This window comes from Beta vulgaris, chromosome 8 (genome assembly GCF_026745355.1).
Source record: "Beta vulgaris subsp. vulgaris cultivar EL10 chromosome 8, EL10.2, whole genome shotgun sequence".
Taxonomy (NCBI): Eukaryota; Viridiplantae; Streptophyta; class Magnoliopsida; order Caryophyllales; family Amaranthaceae; genus Beta; species Beta vulgaris.
In genome coordinates this window covers 45,903,263-45,922,940 of record NC_079209.1, presented here as the reverse complement: position 1 = coordinate 45,922,940, position 19,678 = coordinate 45,903,263, and the positions used below count along the sequence as shown (strand labels likewise).

General features: G+C 34.7%; 1 protein-coding gene, 1 long non-coding RNA gene and 1 other non-coding gene across 3 annotated transcripts; all 3 read left to right on the top strand.

Annotated features, from left to right (window-relative positions):
- Positions 1 to 6,625: 6,625 nt before the first annotated feature.
- Positions 6,626 to 7,561, top strand: LOC104884385 (uncharacterized). The gene is made up of 2 exons (XR_788718.4): positions 6,626 to 6,971; positions 7,076 to 7,561. It is a non-coding gene; the product is annotated as an uncharacterized LOC104884385 (long non-coding RNA).
- A 3,274-nt stretch (positions 7,562 to 10,835) lies between these two features.
- Positions 10,836 to 10,907, top strand: TRNAD-GUC (transfer RNA aspartic acid (anticodon GUC)). Its single transcript has one exon. It is a non-coding gene; the product is annotated as a tRNA-Asp (tRNA).
- A 6,060-nt stretch (positions 10,908 to 16,967) lies between these two features.
- LOC104884386 (uncharacterized) lies at positions 16,968 to 19,678 on the top strand. Its single transcript, XM_010669027.4, has 2 exons — positions 16,968 to 17,648; positions 18,480 to 19,678. The coding sequence occupies exons 1-2, from the start codon at positions 17,147 to 17,149 to the stop codon at positions 19,427 to 19,429; spliced, it is 1,452 nt and encodes a 483-aa protein (XP_010667329.1). The 5' UTR covers positions 16,968 to 17,146; the 3' UTR covers positions 19,430 to 19,678.

The following is a 19,678-nucleotide window of genomic DNA, read 5'->3' as shown; positions in this document are numbered from 1 at the left end:
AATATTATGACACTTAAACATTAAAGAGGGTGTTTGCTTTGCAAAAATTGAGGTATAGAAATAGAATTTGGATTTATAATCCTTTAAAAATATTTTGGTTGGATGATTATCAACATACTTAACTCTTTAAAATACAAAATCATTTTCCCCATTTTGAAACCCTTGCAATTCTTACGCTAAGGTTTTACCTTGTTTTCTTCTAACAAAAGTTGAAATCTTCTTCCCCTCAAAAAAAAGAAAAAGAAGTTGCAATCTTCATTTATTAAGAAAATATTTTTCTCCTGCCTAAGGCCAACATGTTGTGGCAGGAAGCATATAATAATAATAATAATAATATATTAAGCTATGTTGTTTTAGATACCTTATGTAAACCCAAAAATGCAAGGGTATAACAATAATCGCTTTGGAATGATGATGCAATAGGAAAATTTATTTCGGCAGTATGAAATAGTATTGTAGAAAATTAAAAGAATAAACATGAAATGATAAGAACAAATTGTTTCGTCCCTCGACCTAAAGTTAACACAAAGATCTCCAACTTCATGCACCTAGACCTATGATTGGAACTGCTCAGATCAACAACTGTTTGAAAAAGGAAAAAGTAAGATCGTTTGTAATCAAGCAATCCCCTGAACTATCAAACTATTTATAACACCTAATTCACCAAAACTAGTGTAGTGGCTTGGTAGATCGATCAATAATGAATGATGTTTCGAATATCTAGTATTTACTCACATAATCTAATTCGAAAACAACTTTTGCATTTGAATTATACTCTATGACTACATTGAGCGATAACAAACTAAAGCAAGAAAAGCTATGCAATAAGAAGGTGCTAGGGGAATCAGATGCACTCCTAAGTTAAGCGATTGGATAATCGGGATTGCACAAACATATAACAAGCAACAACTAATTGTAATAGAATTTCAACAAATCATGAACACACTCCTAATTCCTAGACCTAGTTCTCACTACAATCTAGCAATCATGAGTATGAATCCCAAATAAAGTACTAGTGATGCAAATTGAGCACATATTCTCATTAGGGGTGTAAGTGGATTGGACTGGATTGGACTTCGCCAAATCCAAATCCAGTCCAAAGTTTTTTGGACTCGAGAAATTGAGTCCAAGTCCGATCCAAATATTTTTTGAGTCCAGTCCAATCCAGTCCGAAATTTTTTTCTTGAGTCCGAATCCAGTCTAGTCCAGTCCAATTATTATATCTTTTTTCCCGATTTAGATTCAATGATTCACAGCGTTTTTTGATTGCTTGAGCATTTGACATCTGATTCAATTATCAATATCCACAAATTAGATTGAAATCTTAAATTAAAGTAAAATACTATGAATAAAAAGTTGAATTAGATGCTTATCTTGATAAAAGTTGAGAGGAAGCAGAGAGACTGAGAATTAATCAGAGGGAGAAATAGAGAATGCGAGAGTCGAGACAGCAAGGTAGAAAGAAAAGGAAGAGTAAGAGGAAGTGAGTAGTAAGGATTGAGGAGTGACGTGAGATAAAATTAGTCGACTACTAGCCTACTACTGCAGTACCGCTAGTATAATTTACTTATTTAACAAATGGAGCTAAGTGCAATAGTCTGGCGCCAAGTAAAATTGTCTGGCGCCTGTTGAAATATTTAGAGAGGGAAGGTTGAAAACTCCAAAATTTTAAAAATAGTATCAATTTTTTTTAATATATACATTATATATGTATTAAATATATATTATATATAAAAATATTTTTGGACTGGACTGGACTTATTGGACTCCAAAGGGATGAGTCCAAATCCAGTCCAAAAATATTTGGACTCGAAAATTTAAGTCCGAGTCCAGTCCGAAAAATTTTCAGTCCAGTCCGACAAGTTTGGACTGGACTGGATTGGACTCTGGACTTTTCGTAATCCGCTTACACCCCTAATTCTCATGCCATACATAATCTACGCACCATGATCAGTACTATGCAATCACTAGTTTGATCACTCCTAAAGCATTCACAATCATGAAAAATCTATTATTTAATCATTCTAATCACAAGATCGACATTAATACAATTTTAATTTCTCTAATCAACCAACTTAGAAGTATCACCATAATCCTAGCATGAAAATATACTCAGTAATCATAATTAAGCTATTTAAAATAGCATATGAAAAGAAATATAAATCTAAATCCATAATTAACAATCAGAAAAAGGAAAATCTATCCTAATCAAAGCAAATAAAATCAAGTAAACAAACAAATCACAGAATAAGCTACTAATTAGAGAAAACAAAAATAAAAAAAGCAATAAAAAAGAGGACAAAAAGTATAAAATGCTCATTGATTAATTGTTGAAACTTGAATACAAGTTGTTACTGCTTGGATTTCAAAACATTCAATCTCTCTTTGAGCTTTCTCACTTTATCTCTCTAACCTAAACTATGTAGGTTAATCCTTCTTAAAACCCTAAACTAATCTAAGCTAAATACAAATGGGTGATAGATTGATACTTTCCTACTTCATACTACCCCTCTTTTCTACTTATCTTTCTTAAGATATGAGTTAGGATATTTATACAACCCAAATTAAGGAGGAAAATAAAAGATAGGATAAGAAACTACTCCTAAAGAAGTTAAAATGAAGGAAAAAGAAAAGGTAAAAGAAGGAGTAATAAGGAAAGGGGTCCCTTTAAAAAAAAATTAAGGAATAGGGGTAAAAAAAATGGCTAAATGCAACCTAATTTTACTAAACACAACCCTACAGAATACCTAAAATACCTCTCTTGTTCATAACTCCTTTCTCTCTCTACCCATTTCTCCCTCCTATGTCAACCAAAATTAGGGCTAATACCTCCATATTCTTACCCAATTTCTGCAATGTCAGCCCAAAAATGCAATGGTGAAATTATATAATTTATAAGTTGGACCCAATGGCAAACAAATAAAACCAATCGCACCCTTGGTTTCTCAAACAGTTAAAATGAAAAATTCAGACGACCGTTATCTAAAAAAGATGACTCAATGTCTATGATTTCGTACAGAAAATTCCTCTGAAACATAGCATTATCAATGTACAAGAAGACTAGAAGAGGAAAAGGGTGGTGGTAGAATCTTTAGGATGGTTGACGGAACCCAAAAAAGACAAAGCCATTGAAGGTGTTGGAGCTTCTTCAATTTATAACTCAACACTGAACTTTACAAATTTTAGGAAGAATCCGAGAAATCTAAGGAACTTTCTGGCGCTAGGAAACATATTACTTTGCACTGTTTCATACAAGTGGGAAGAAGCATATGTATATGTTTCATAGAGTCACCAAAAAACAGTTTAACCTGTTTAGTTCAATTTGCACGAAATAAAGTACTATATTTCTTGTGTATTGCACGAAATAGTGATAGCTGTATCATAGAAATTGCACGAAATTTAGTAGTTTTGAGAGAAATTTTTTTTACTTATATCAAATTGAAGTTTGTTTGGTTCAAAATTATCGTCCATTGATTATCAAATTCAAAATTTTCAAATAGGTCTTTTGCAATTTATGTTTCTCTGATAATAGGAAGGAGATCCCCCTGCTCATGTTATTGAAGGTTTTGTTCGTCGTGTTTGGAGGAATCAGGGGGTTGATAAGGTGGCAATGTTGAGGAATGGAGTGTTTATATATTGAGATTTCGTTCAATGGAGAAACGTGATTTGATTTTGGTTGGAACTAGGATTTTCTTTGATAATAAGTGGTTAATTATGCGCGTTTGGGAACAGGATATGGATGTTACTAAGGAGAGATTTGATGTTTTGCCTACTTGGATTCAACAGCGTGTTAATTTCAAATATTTGGGTGAGAACTGCTTAAGGAAGTTGGTGGCACTAATTGATAAATTTTTGAAAGTTGATCAAGCTACGGCTAAGAGGGAGAACTATGCCAAAGTATTGATTGAAGTTAAGGTGGAACAAGAGTTGTGTGACTCTTTACTGAATTATGTTGTGATGTAATGAATTCTGGAACTTTAGTTCTTGTTTTTAAACAACTAACACATGTTTTTTGACCTAAATATTCATATAATTATGTTTTAATCACAACTAATTTGGAGTTGTATTTATTTCAATTTGCATTTGTGCTAATATGATGAAATTATATGTATTCAAATGACAAATTTTAGCAAGAAATACGTAAATTCCATTGATAATTAAGAATTAGAACCATAAAAACACAAAACCCACTCCCAGAAATTTCACCAAAAACCCAGATGGAATGTGATTTCTTCAACTTTCTTGATTATTAACTAATCAAGATATTTCATTTCGTATCTTAGCATAATCAGTCCTCAATTGCTCCTTGATGCCATTGAAATTCACAGCATCCTCCCTTATTTGTGGCAGACACCACTCGAGAAAATTGCAGTCTCTGTAACGTTAATACAACTTATAAGGGTTATCCATATATTCCAAAATTCTCAACCCAACCTTCCTTGCGTTTCTACACCTGCATCTCTTTTCTCGTACTTTGTTTAGCAACATTAACTTTTCTGTTCATGTTTGAAGTAGGGCACAAATCTGGAAAGTTAGGGGACAGAGGTAAAAGAAATTATTTGAATGTTGTGGCAAGGAAAAATCGATTGGGGGTATTTATGAACTAACTTTTAAGTGCTAAACCCATCATAGTCAAATCCAGTTAACACTGTGTGTAATTGTATCATGTTCAATGATAAATTACAAGTTTAGGGTTATCCACAATAGGGTGAAAATATGGGGTTTATTTGACAAAAAAAGCTTATATGTTAAGCTATCCAAGATAATTTCCCATCTATAGTCTCTCCTACTAAATAAATAACAAAGATCCATTTTCACAAACTCTCTCCTTTTTTTCATGCTTTATATTGTCACTATAAATAGGAAGGTCATTAGACATTAGAGGATGGAAGGAGTACAAATAATATTCTTACATATAAGTTATTGTAAATTATTTGAGAGCAATCATTCATTTAGCGCATTCTTTTATATACATTCTTGTGTGTGAAAGAGTTAGAATTGTATGCTTGAGCAAAATATTACACTTAAGTTTTATTGTTGTAACTTAAAGTAAATTCGAAGTAACATTGCAATATATCATTACCATGCTTACATATTTTAAGTATTTAATTTAAATATATATATATATATCATAAAAAAATATCATATTGACATAGGAAAAACTAGGTCGTCACTAGTCTCCTAAAATCAAACAAACCTAACTAAATCACTAAACTAGGTAAAGTGATAAGTAAGGGTCGAAATCCACAGGGACTAAGGAACACCAAAATGTATTGATAAAACAATAAGCTAGGCCGGAATCAAGTCGGAAATTGTCAATAACAGACTAAGAACTACGAAAAAGCTAAATATCAAAGATAACTAAAGTTAGCAGATGGGATTAAACACCAACTAATCATGAAATAGGCATAAGAATATCAAACATAGAGATAATACATGAACACTACTTGAATTAGCTATTGACCCAACACACAACTCCCATCCTACTCTCATAGGTGGAGAAATCCTCAAAGACATCAAATAAGGACTCGCAATTATTACTAACATATCCCGAGGTTCAAAGTAACCGAAGTCAATAATAGAAATCAATAGGTCACACTCTCATGTGCCAACCTAAATCAATCAACTCCATCTAATACAACATTCAAGTGATCAAAGAGAATACAACATAGATTAGAAGAGCTCAACAAGCAATAATTTAATCACGCAAATCTCTAAATCCAATCTCAAATTCCCAATTCAATCATGGTTGGGTTTTCACCCAAACCCTAACCAACAAACTACGCCATAAATACAAAAATGAGGACTTTAGAGAAATTAAACTTTAATAACATGATAATAATCATTAATCTAACATTAAAATAAATAAAATAAATCATAAATAATTAAACTAATCATGAACAACTAATCTAAGAAAAACAATTAAAATAAAACAATAAAAGAGATAGAGTAAGAAATGCTCATTGATTAATGGTTGAAAGTTCCAATACAAGTGTCACCTTTCAATCTACAATCTTCCACATTTCTTTGAGTTTTCTCCCTTTTCTCCCTAAACTAAACTATGGAGGCTAATCCTCCTTAAAACCCTAAAAAGTCTAAAACTAAGAGTGGTGAATAATAAAACTAGACTAAAAAGAAACCCTCCGTTCATAAATAGGGATGAGTCCTATTTATAGGTCCAACTATTACATCATTAAAGAGTCGCGAAAAAAACAGAACTGTCCGGAAAATTTGAAAGGAGCGGACGCTCCTTTATAAATAGGAGCGGGCGCTCCTATGATAACTGGGCAACACAGAAGGTTGAGCGACCAGAGAGCGACCAGGGAGCGGGAGCTCCAAAAAACAAGGAGCGGTGGAAAAGGGAGCGGGCGCTCCTCTGAAAACTGGGCAAACAGCTAAACTTCAAATGACCATAACTTTCTCATTTTTAATGCAAATCAAGCATGTGACCTACCGTTTGAAAGATAACGAGCCAAATTTTAATCTTCAATTTGAATCACTGAAAAATGATTTGTAGTATGGAAGATATGGTCGTTCAAAGTGTACCATCTTGTGAATCTTGCTTCTTCAACTTTCATTTGCCTCCTTCCCTTTATCATTCATGGTTTACTCCACATTTGTGCATCACTACAAGAATCCGTCATTTTACCAACGGCAATTTACCGACCGCATTAATATCTGTAGGTATTGTAAAAATTACCGACCGCTTAAATGACGATCAGTATTTACCTACCGCTCATAGAAAATACCGACCGTCTAGCGGTAGGTAATTGTTTCAAAACAAACCGACTAACTTTGTCACTCCAAGAAGCCCAACCCATATAAAAAGCAAAACCCTATTTACTTTCTTTTCACCCGCCTCTTTACTGCTCTTCTTATCTCTTTGTTTATCTCATTTCTCCATCTTTTTTTTTAGGGGATCTCATTTCTACATCTTACTGTTCTCTTCATCACTCCACCGTTTTTGTGTTGTATGTTTTCTCTTCTCTTTTTATTTTAATTCCTTTGCTTTTTTTTTACCACGATTGATTAAGTTTCCAAATTTTTGAGTTTTTCTTCTTCTCTCTTTATTCAGTTATGTGGGAGGAGTTATTCACATTATCAATTTATTGTTCTTCGTTTGGGTGATTTGAGCAGCAGCGCGATTATAGAAGATAAAAGAAGCATCGAAATTATAGAAGATACAAGAAGACTCTAATGGTGAAGCATCGGAATGAGTGTGATGGGCTGTTGCCAAAAATTTTCAAGCAACAAGGTGTTCATATTTGATTTTATGTATTAGGTTTAGATCTAGATTTTAAGATTACTCCAAATTAATTGTTTTTATCAAGTTTAAGTGATTGGGATCTTTGTGGTTGTTGATTTCTGTATTTTGTTGTATTAGTTCATTTTGTATTATAATTCTCAATACTTTTTTTCGAGTTTCATCAGGTTTAGGTTTTCCTCCGTCTTCATTTTTTTTGTTTTATAACTGCTTGTAACAAGTTTGTGGTGATATAGAAGTAATTATAAATATAGATCTGTATATTTTTGTAGCAATGAACATATTTAATTTGTATTACTTGAGCAACTGCACATATGTTCCTTTTCCTACTTGAAATGCACCGATTTTGCTAATTTGTAGTTTGAGTTGGATTTGAAACTCAAAATCATATATTTCTACGTTTGAAATCTGTGATGGTTATTCCATTCACTGGTTTCAACTTTTTTTTTTAATTATTCATAATGTAATTACCGACCGACTAGTGGTAGGTAAATTGAATTTCACCTACTGCTAGGCGGTAGGTAAATTGAATTTTACCTACTGCTAGGCGGTAGGTAATTTTACCGACCGCTAAGCAGTCGGTATTTCCAAATTACCAACCAACGGTTTACCGACCGATCAATACCGACTGTTTAGCGGTCGGTATTATAATTACCGACCGATTTCCGTTCTTTACCTACTGTTTTGTGCGGTCGTTAAAAACACGGATTCCTGTAGTGCATTTCTTTGGCTTTTATAGATGAAATTAAAAGTATATTTCAATTGGACCTATAAAGAACCAAGAAAATAATGTGAAAAGTAACTTGAAAAGTAAAACAAAGACATATCTAAAAGAACTAGTAAAATAAAAAAAGGTGCATTTTAAGCAAAATAAACAAATAAAAGAGGGTAAAATAGAAAAAGAAGGTTAAAAATAGGGATAAATAAGGGGTTTAGAGTGATATAAATATCACTCATACCTTTGCTCGTCCTCGAGCTAACAAAATAAAAAGAATGAAAAACTATGCTAAAAAGGCAATAAATCCTAACTCACTTCCGTAGGAATCACGGTTGCATTTAGCATATGCAACAAGCTCTTTAAACCCCTAAATCGCTCTAGAGGGCGAGTGAGATCTCGCGAGGGTTTTCCAAGAGTTTAAACCCACAACTCTTAGCTTTTCATCAATCGTTTATTCAACAAACTCAAGATTTATGCCCAAGTCAACTATCAATGAAATGGTTCACAAGCAATGATAAAGAGCAACTTTAAAGACAACTAATCTTCAAATGTACTCAAAGGTTATGGGTAGAGAAAGAGACTAATCAAGATTGCAATAGGACACCTAATTAGACTTTTTACTCGCTCATTGGAGAGCACCTAGCTATCCAAAAGACAAAGGCTCTTCAAAGGTATAATTATTCCAAATGCTAAGCCTTAGACTCCACTCTACTCAAAACTTAAGAAAATGGAACTAAGTGTGGGAGGCATCCACAAATTGACCTCCTTTATTGAACTTTTCTATTCTTTTTGTGCTTTTCATTTTTCACGCATTTTTTAACTGTTTTTGGTTTTTTTTTTTGTTCCCTTATTATGGGACTTCATTACACAAATATGAGATTAACTTTGCATAGAAGACTACAAGCACTTGTGGCTTTTGTGCCACTTATTACATATAACAAAAATTAAAGCTTAAGTTTCTTGTAGAGTTTTATTTCGGGACACAAGGAGTGCATTTAAGGACACATGGGACCGCAAAGTAGAAGCAAGAATACCCAAGCATGAGCAACTTAGTCAAGATTCAAGACTAGACATCCAATTGAGCATTCATTAGTTTCATTTTGGTAGACTCTAATGCAATCAAGATTAATCACCTTCTAAAACATCACAACCCAAGCTCACACTCTTACAAAAGGAGCTCTAAACATTTACTCAAAATCAAAGCAAGGAATCCACATATATCATCAACTAGCATCTTCCTTGGGCATGAAATGCTTTGTACCTTTCTTATTACTCAATTTTTTTTCATTTTGCCAAACATCCTTTTTTTCATTTTTTTTTTCAATTTTTTTCTTTATTAAGAAGAACTCAAAACTTGAAGGAAAAAGAAAAAGAAAAAGAAAGGAAAAAATATTTTTTTTAAAATTTTGAAATTTTTGAAAATGAGAAAAATAAAGAAATAAAATATATACACCTCCCCAAGCTAGCGAATAGCTACTCTCCCAAGCTAGAATAAAGCATTATCCTCAATGCTTGAACAAGACGATCAAAGGGAGGGAGGGAGGGAACAAACATCTAACCCAACAAGCATATCGTCCACAAATCATAAAGCATAAGAGAAAGAGAAAAGGAATGAAGCTACCGAATAGTATGTGGGTGTAATACCCACAAATGACCCAATTTCCCCACTTATAATCAACTTTTCAACACCATGATTTGCTTTCCATGTGCTACCGAGAATGATGTTATTCCATTTATGTACCTAAATAAAAAAAAAGGATAGAAAAATAATAAAAATAAAGCAATAAACCACGGGTTACTTCCCGAGAAAGGCTTATTTAAGGTCCTAAGCTTGACCTTTCTAGTAAATAGCAATTCAAAGATCGCAAGAGTTTGTCAAATACACTAGCACACATTTCCATTAACATAGCATATGCAATAGTTAAATAAAAAACATGCACAAGATATAGTGCAACTTCATGCAAAAGAGGAAAGGTATGCCGAAAACAAGAAGGATCAAAAGGAAAAACAAAGAAATAAGACAAAGAAGAATCAAAATAAAAAGAAGAATTATAAAATGGCAAAGTTTCCTCAACAAACTCTTTTTTTGTGGCAATCTCACTCTCTTCCTCAAAATTAATCAAATTGGGCACTTCAAAGGGAATGGATGAAGGTGGCTCATTTAATGGAGGTATTTTGGATAAATAAGGGAAAGAGATGGGAAAGGACAGAAGCAGGTCAAGCTTTCTTGAAAATGGGATATAAGGTGAAGGAATAGAAACTAAGGTTTCACAAATGACTTCTCCTATATCATAAGTCGTCAAATCACAAGCTTTTTCGACCAATGACTCCCTACAAACATCTTTTCCATCCTCTAAATCCTCAAAAACATTACCAACCACCAAATAATGTATCTCACTCTCAAATTGACCAAGATCTTCACTCGAGCAAGAAGGGGTAGTAGGAGAGGGTAGGCACTCTAAAGTACAAGCAAGGAGGAAGAGTAAGGTCCAATTCATTAGAGGTAGACACATTAGATTCAAAAAGAGAATGAATAGACTCATAAGCATCCTCAATTTCCACAATATCCTCAATAATAGGTCTTTTGTCCCCAAGAGCATACTCCTTATCATCACTACTCCAAAAACCATCATCAAGATCTAGGCTACTCTTTCCCAATTGATTTTCATTTATAACATCCCTCGAATCAACAACATTAAACTCAAGAATGTCATCATTGCGACCCAATTTTTTCCTAAGCAATTTCAAATCAATTTCTAATCGCAAAAGGGGATCAACAATAGTTGGGGGAGTATTTTGAGAATCAAATTTTGACATAGGAAAAACTAGATCATCATCATTAAACTCAAGAATGTCGTTGTAGTATAGTGATAAGTATTCCCGCCTGTCACGCGGGTGACCCGGGTTCGATCCCCGGCAACGGCGCCATTTTGACATAGGAAAAACTAGGTCGTCACTAGTCTCCTAAAATCAAACAAACCTAACTAAATCACTAAACTAGGTAAAGTGATAAGTAAGGGTCGAAATCCACAGGGACTAAGGAACACCAAAATGTATTGATAAAACAATAAGCTAGGCCGGAATCAAGTCGGAAATTGTCAATAACCAACTAATTAAGAACTACGAAAAAGCTAAATATCAAAGATAACTAAAGTTAGGAGATGGGATTAAACACCAACTAATCATGAAATAGGCATAAGAATATCAAACATAGAGATAATACATGAACACTACTTGAATTAGGTATTGACCCAACACACAACTCTCATCCTACTCTCATAGGCGGAGAAATCCTCAAAGACATCAAATAAGGACTCTCAATTATTACTAACATATCCCGAGGTTCAAAGTAACCGAAGTCAATAATAGAAATCAATAGGTCACACTCTCATGCCAACCTAAATCAATCAACTCCATCTAATACGACATTCAAGTGATCAAAGAGAATGCAACATAGATTAGAAGAGCTAAACAAGCAATAATTTAATCACGCAAATCTCTAAATCCAATCTCAAATGCCCAATTCAATCATGGTTGGGTTTTCACCCAAACCCTAACCAACAAACTACTCCATAAATACAAAAATGAGGACTTTAGAGAAATTAAACTTGAATAACATGATAATAATTATTAATCTAACATTAAACTAAATAAAATAAATCATAAATAATTAAACTAATCATGAACAACTAATCTAAGAAAAACAATTAAAATAAAACAATAAAAGAGGACATAGAGTAAGAAATGCTCATTGATTAATGGTTGAAAGTTACAATACAAGTGTCACCCTTCAATCTACAATCTTCCACATTTCTTTGAGTTTTCTCCCTTTTCTCCCTAAACTAAACTATGGAGGCTAATCCTCCTTAAAACCCTAAAAAGTCTAAAACTAAGAGTGGTGAATGATAAAACTAGACTAAAAAGAAACACTCCGCTCATAAATAGGGATGAGTCCTATTTATAGGTACAACTATTACATCATTAAAGAGTCGCGAAAAAAACAGAGCTGTCCGGAAAATTTGAAAGGAGCGGGCGCTCCTTTATAAATATGAGCGGGCGCTCCTTTATAAATAGGAGCGGCGCTCCTTTATAAATAGGAGCGGGCGCTCCTATGGTAACTGTGCAAGACAGAAGGTTGGAGCTACCAGGGAGCGGGAGCTCCAAAAAAACAAGGAGCGGTGAAAAAGGGAGCGGGCGCTCCTCTGAAAACTGGGCAAATAGCTCAACTTCAAATGACCATAACTTTCTCGTTTTTAATGCAAATCAAGCATGTGACCTATCGTTGGAAAGATAACGAGCCAAATTTTAATCTCCAATTTGAATCACTGAAAAATGATTTGTAGTATGGAAGATATGGTCGTTCAAAGTGGACCATCTTGTGAATCTTGCTTCTTCAACTTTCATTTGCCTCCTTCCCTTTATCATTCATGGTTTACTCCACATTTGTGCATTCCTTTGGCTTTTATAGACGAAATTAAAAGTATATTTCAATTGGACCTATAAAGAACCAAGAAAATAATGTAAAAAGTAACTTGAAAAGTAAAACAAAGACATATCTAAAAAGAACTAGTAAAACAAAAAAAGGTGCATTTTAAGCAAAACAAACAAATAAAAGAGGGTAAAATAGAAAAGGAAGGTTAACAATAGGGATAAATAAGGGGTTTAGTGTGATATAAATATCACTCATCACATATCAGTAAATTTAATCAAAGTTATCACTTCAAAAATGTATATTGACATCTTTATCCAAACATCACAAGATAGTAAATGATACTCTCAATATTCGACGAATCTAGTAAAAGCTTATTACATACTCCCTCCGTTTCCGAAAGATCTTCCTTGTTACTGTTCCTACAGATACCAAGGAGGATCCATTTGTGTGGGTTGCGGGGTGGGTAAAGTAGGAGAGAGAAAAAGGTTAAGATAAATAAACAAATAAAAAGGGGTTAAAGTAGGAGAGAGAAATGGAGTAAAATTGAATTAATAATGTAATGGTGGACCATATGATAGAGACATGAGAGGGTAAAAAGGAAAAATAAAATTCCAAATAAGGAATAAAGTAAAAGAGGGAAGATCTTTTGGAAACACATTTAAACAAAGAGAGGGAAGATCGTTAGGAAACGGAGGAAGTATTTTATTATAATTAATCAATTCAAATATGCAATTCAAGAAAAAAATATTATAATTGAAAAGAAATAATATTTTTAATATAAAAACTACAATTCATACAGAAAGTTGTAAGAAAAATACATCACTTGGACTTTTATTTAAGTTATTCACACCCCTAGCCTAAAAAAATTATCGAGATCCATAGTTGATACTGGCAAACAAGATAAGTCGAGTCATACCCACTCATATTAATTTAGATTATATTTGGGTTAATTTTTGAAATAAATTTAGTTGTTGGCCTCGATAATGCCCCAAATTATTTTATTTACTAATGTGTGAGATTAGCTTTTATAACATTATTAAATAATCTTTCTCTTTCCTCCCCCTCTAGGCTATTTCTCCCCTCATCTATTGTAAATTTACAAAAACCTCAAAAAAAAATCCTAATTTACAAAAACCTCTAGGCTATTTCTCCCCTCATCTATTTTTTGTACTGATTTTTTTGGTGACAGAAACTTAAAAAGATAATTAAATTTTGGAAAGATTTCATCGCTTTCTTTCTCTCTCTATATCTCCTCTCTTTGAAGGTGTGATTTTTTATTCCTCTATTCTCTCGAGGAGAGATAGTGAGGGATGAGGAGGAAGGAAGTGGGAAGTGAGAAGGGATCAAGGGAACTAGGACTTCTGAAATTTAGCTTTTTTTCGATTGGTGGGGGTTTCTATTGGTGGTTTATGGGTGGTAATGCTAGTAGGTTGGGTAGTGGTTGTTGGAGGGATGTGGTGGTGAGAATTATAAAAAAAAATAGAAGTAAAAAAATTATAATGTATAATAAAACAGAAAAATATGTTGTTCAGGTTGTAAGTATTTTGCCTCATTAAAAGAATGTCCTACAAGCTTAACTCAATCATAAGAATAATCAAAAGGTAGATTTAAAATAGGAAGACCTTACAAAGGTTGACTTATTTAAAACAAATTTTCTTTTCTATCTTCTTCCTCCTCTATCCTTCCTCCTTCCTCCCTCCTCCTCCCCCCTCCTCACCTCCCTTTACTACAACCACTCCCCCGCCACCCTCCCTTCCCACCCCACCATCTAAAACCCCCTATCCTTCGGGTCTCCTACTTCTACATCCTTTCACATTTCAGTGTCTATAATAATCATCATCAAGTACTAGTTCACTCAATTAATTTTGAAACCAAGTATCATAAATCAGGACAATACAAATGCAATAAACTAAACTCTAGCTTCTTACTTTAGTCATTCTAGGAAAATGGAATTGATATATATATATTCACAATTACACTTTTGAACACAACAACATGAATTTACAAATGCAGACGAGACCACGAGTATCCACAAATGCATATGAGACCATGATCATCCACAAAGGTAGAAATTTTCAGTGATAATCCACTAACCCACATGAACAATCGCTCAAATGAACATGAGAATGAGTTCACATCATACTAATTTCAAGTATTCACCCTCTACCCCCACATGATGACATGAACAAAGCTACATGAAGGGATTTGTGGAGTAGCAGGGGAAGGGAGGTCGGAGGGGAAGGAGATGTGTAGTAGGGGAGGGAAGTGGAAGCGGAGGGAGTTGTGGGGTGGCAAGATATGTGGCGGGTGGTCGGTAGGGGAGGGGAGGGGAGGGGAGGGAATGGGGGTGGCAAGGTATATGTGCCATGGTGTTGGCAGAAGAGGGGGAAGGGAGGTGGCAAGGGAGAAGGAAGAGGAGGAGGGGGAAAGGGAGGAAGGAGGTAGGATATATAATTAAAACAGCAAAAAAAACATCTCTTATTTGGCAAGAGATGTGGCGGGTGGTTAACCTGGATCGTTTTCGTAAAATACCCCTTCAAAGTTGGGGCTCGTCAATACAAAATTGGAGTTGCGACTGTTATTGTCAGGGGACAATAGTTGGGACTGTTCTTTCTTTAATTTATTGTATTCAAATTATTTGGCATTTTGGGATATGATATGTAATTTTAAGTTTTCTATTTGTTTACTAGTTATTGAATTCACTAATTGTGAGGTGTATGTTATCGTTTCCTTAAGTACTTTTTTTTTCCACAAAGACCAACATGAGGTTGTAGATTAGTTGGTTAGTAAGTTTGTATTTCAAATGAGAGGATATAAGGCTTACCCCTCAATGAAAATGATTTTTTCACCAATTACCCTTGAGTTTTCAAAAAATTCAGCAGGTACCTCCACACTTTTCAAAATTCACCGAGTACCCAGAGTTTCATGGTAATACATTAAAATGCCCAACCCTCCCTTCAATTGTTGCAGGGTCGGGGTGGGGAAGGTGGTGGGGGTTGGGTGATGGTGGGTTAAGGGGGTTAGGGTCTAGGTAGGTTATTTAGTGTTTAATTAGAGAAAATGACTAAAACTGAGTTAAACATTGTTAGTCATTAAAGACATTTTGATGTATTACTATGAAACTTGGGGATAACTGGTGAATTTTGAAAAGTGCGAGAGGTGTCTGGTGAATTTTTTAAAAACTCGGGGGTAGTTGATGAAAAACCGTAAAAAGAAAGGTATTATCAAAGCTTGATGACAAAGTGCAACCCATAGGTTTTTATTTTTGGTGTGAGCCCAACAAAGCTCCTGAAGCTATGTTCTCTTCACCTTATTTTAGGAACTTATTACTAGAGATGTCAGCGAGACAGGTCAAGTAGGAGACACTTTCCATCCCCGCCTTACTAGGGTAGGGATGGGTCCAGACTTGGTTGAGGGTGGGGTACGGATGGATGAAAATCATACTCGCAATGGATGGTGGAGCTGGTGTGGATTATATGTTATACCTGCCCCATCGTTGCCCATCCTACTTCTCCTCCATTGACTTCTCGTTGAAGAGAGTTGTTTCATGATATACCCTTAATTTGCATCTTAAATATGGTATATTGAAGGTAGTTTTGATCTTAAATCCTATTTTTCCTTGCATTTTCATAATTACCCAATTGTTAACTATTTTCTTCTTTAATATAAGATTTAGTTCTAATTATATATAATTTTTTCTTTTACTATATTATCTCATGGTAGTAATGGCAAAATGTCTTTGGGAGGATAGTTCAGGTGGGTATGAAGTAGGTGTGTCCATGTAAGTATCCAAGCGGGTGGTTGAGCGAGGGTGGTATTAGATACTTACCCGTTGAGGCCTTGATGAGTCTGAAAATTCCCTTGCAATGTGTGGTGGGGCAGGGTTAGGGATGAGATTTTTAGGCAAGTAGTGCGGGTTTGGAGGGACTATATTCTTCACTCGTCCCATCCAGTTTACATCACTACTCATTACTTGGTATTGTTATAATCATATCAAAATCATAATAAAGCAAACCAGAAAAAACTAGACCTAACTAGTTCATAGCTTTTTAATTTCCTTACAAATTACAAAATACATTTAATTTTGTAATTGTAAAAACTAAAACAATAGATTTTTTGAAACTATATGTTGATACTCATGCAACAAGAATTTACATGAACATGTTTCTTCTTACATATTAATTTAAAATTACAGTTAATCTTTAGTTAAACTACAAGAGCAGACTAGATCACATCGACCAGACTAAACTAAATATAAAAGAACATGGTAAAAAAGAACCTAACCTCTAAACTAGAGATGATCAACATGGGGGCCACCCAAAAATGGATGGAATTTGAACAAAAAAACTTTGCCCGTCAAGCCACGAGCAAACTAAATATGGAAAATTAGACTAAATTTTGGCGATATTTAAAATGGCTCAAAAAACCTGCTTGGTCCAGCCCGAAGTAACGGAGTTGGTGCCAAAATTTTGTGTCGAGACTTGCTCAAAATGAGCCACTCCATTTAGCCAAAGCCCGATTCCATCCGGCCATGATCACCTTTACTCCAAATTTGTCTAAACTCATCCTCCAAATTTGTCACCCAACAAGAAATAGAAAAGTCAACAACCATTAACCTCTCAAGTCCCAAATCCAGTATTCCACGTTTCCGAGTCACTTCTGAGTCCAAACTCAACGATCTTGCTCCTCTTAAGTCTTATCCCCCATCAAAATTCTCAACTTCACCTCAACAATGGCGTCCAATCAAAACCCACCAACTCCAATCCCACAAGAAGAACAAGACCTTCCAAACTCCAAAACAGCACTCCTCTCCTTCAACACAGATCCACCCTCCACACATAAACCCACTTTCAAAACCAACAAAACCATCTTTTTCTCTCTCCTCTTCACCACCTTCACAGCCGTCATCGCCGCCATCTCTTTCGCCGTCCTATTCTTCTCCTCCACCGTTAAACCCGGACACGAACCCATCATCCGCACAACCGCCCGAACACTAACCAAACTCCCCCACCCCATTGTGCTTTTAATTTCATCTGATGGGTTTCGATTTGGGTACCAATTCAAAGCTCCGACACCCAATATTCATCGTCTTATCAATAATGGCACTGAAGCTGAATTGGGTTTGATCTCAGTTTTCCCAACCTTAACTTTCCCCAATCATTATTCCATTGCTACTGGTTTATACCCGCCTTATCATGGGATCATCAATAACCGATTCGTTGACCCGATTACAGGTATTGCGAGCAAGCATGTACTTCATCACTTTCTTTATAATTACTGCATTTTCTTTTTATACAAGTTTACTTTTAATCACTACCTCTGTGTAGCAATTCTCTATTATTTGCATAATTTCTATTTTTAGCAATAATAAATGGACAAAGTATTTCACCAAAAAAAAAATGGACAAAGTATACATTTTTACTACATTTAGTCATGTTTTTAACGTGAGACCGCTGATGTCAGGTTGACATCACGCACGTGCATCAAACCAGCAATAGAATTAGTTAAGCGCTTGCACCTATTAGTTATGCTAGCCTTAAATTGCCTCTTGATGAATTTGTTAAGCTCTGAGGTATATTAGTTAAGCGCTGAAGTATATTAGTTATATCAGAAAAATACTTAGACTTGTAAAGCGCTTAGGCTAGACGCCAATACATGCTTATTTTGACAGGTCTCACGTTAAGACTAACGTGAGACCGTCTTTTATAAGACTTTGTGTATTATTTATAATAGTATATTAGTATACTCCCTCCGTTTGTATTTACTTGTTACCTTTCCTTTTTGAGAAATCAAACTATGAACTTTGGCTGATTTTTTATGGGTAAAGATATAGTTATGTATGGCTCAATGGGGAGATTTATAATGTCAGATTTGTATAATTTTTAGTTACATATTCATCATCAAAGAAATGTCTTGAGAAGATGAGAACTAGTAAAAAAAAATGTAGCAAGTAAATAAAAATAGAGGAGTATAAATACTCATGACTCATGAGTCATAATAGTATATAAAATACTCGTAATATTATATACGGATTATTAATAACAGATTTGTTGACCCGATTACAGGTGATAAATTTACCATGTCTAGCCATGAACCCAAATGGTGGCTTGGTGAGCCCTTGTGGGAAACGGTGACAAAACATGGTAAAAAAGCTGCCACATATTTTTGGCCTGGTTCTGAGGTAAAAAGAAAGTTTTGGGATTGCCCTGTTGATTATTGTATGCTTTATAATGGTTCTGTGCCTTTTGAGGATAGGGTTAATACAGTTCTGAATTACTTTGATTTGCCTAGTGATGAAATTCCTGTGTTTATGACATTGTATTTCGAGGACCCGGATCATCAGGGTCACCAGGTTGGGCCTGATGATCCGGAGATTACGAAGGCGGTTGTTAGGATTGATGAGATGATTGGGAAATTGATTAAAGGGTTGGAGGAAAGAGGGGTGTTTGAGGATGTTAATATTATTATGGTGGGTGATCATGGTATGGTGGGTACTTGTGATAAGAAATTGATATATTTGGATGATTTGGCTCCTTGGGTTGAAATTCCTTCAGATTGGGTACAAAACTATACTCCATTGCTCGCAATTCGCCCTCCACCAGAGATTTCTGCAGCGGACATTGTGGCGAAGATGAATGAGGGGTTGCAATCAGGGAAAGTCGAGAATGGGAATAATTTGAAGATGTATCTAAAGGAAGATCTTCCTAGTAGGCTTCATTATGTTGATAGTTATCGGATTCCGCCTATAATTGGCCTTCTTGAAGAGAGTTTTAAAGTAGAGCAAAAGAAGTCTAACAAGATGGAATGTGGTGGAGCTCATGGATATGATAACGCATTCTTCTCTATGAGGACCATTTTCATTGGTCATGGCCCTCAATTTGCTGAAGGAAGGAAGGTACCGTCTTTCGAAAATGTTCAAATATATAACTTGATTACTTCAATACTTAACATTGAAGGAGCACCAAATAATGGGACTGATTCATTTTCTAACTCTGTTCTTTTGCCTGATGCATAAAATTCTGATGTTAAGGCATAAATGGAGTGAGTATTTATTGCTATGTAATGGATACTATGATCATTTCATGTAAATAACTCTTCCTAATTGCTACATAGGTCTGTTTGATTGTGACAGAGATGTTGCATATTATGTGATTTTGGTCAAAAAGTGAGTTGGAGCATGTAATTCTTACGAACTTTTACCTAGTTCGATGTTACTGTCTTTTATTGGTTCAGGCAATAAAAGCTGATAGAAATTTTCAGTTTT

What these genes read in the sequence shown, in the direction of transcription:
- LOC104884386 (XM_010669027.4), top strand. Translation starts at nt 17,147, where the DNA reads ATGGCGTCCAATCAAAACCCACCAACTCCAATCCCACAAGAAGAACAA. An exon ending in ATTCGTTGACCCGATTACAG is followed by an intron (nt 17,649 to 18,479) that starts GTATTGCGAGCA and finishes ACCCGATTACAG; the next exon opens with GTGATAAATTTACCATGTCT.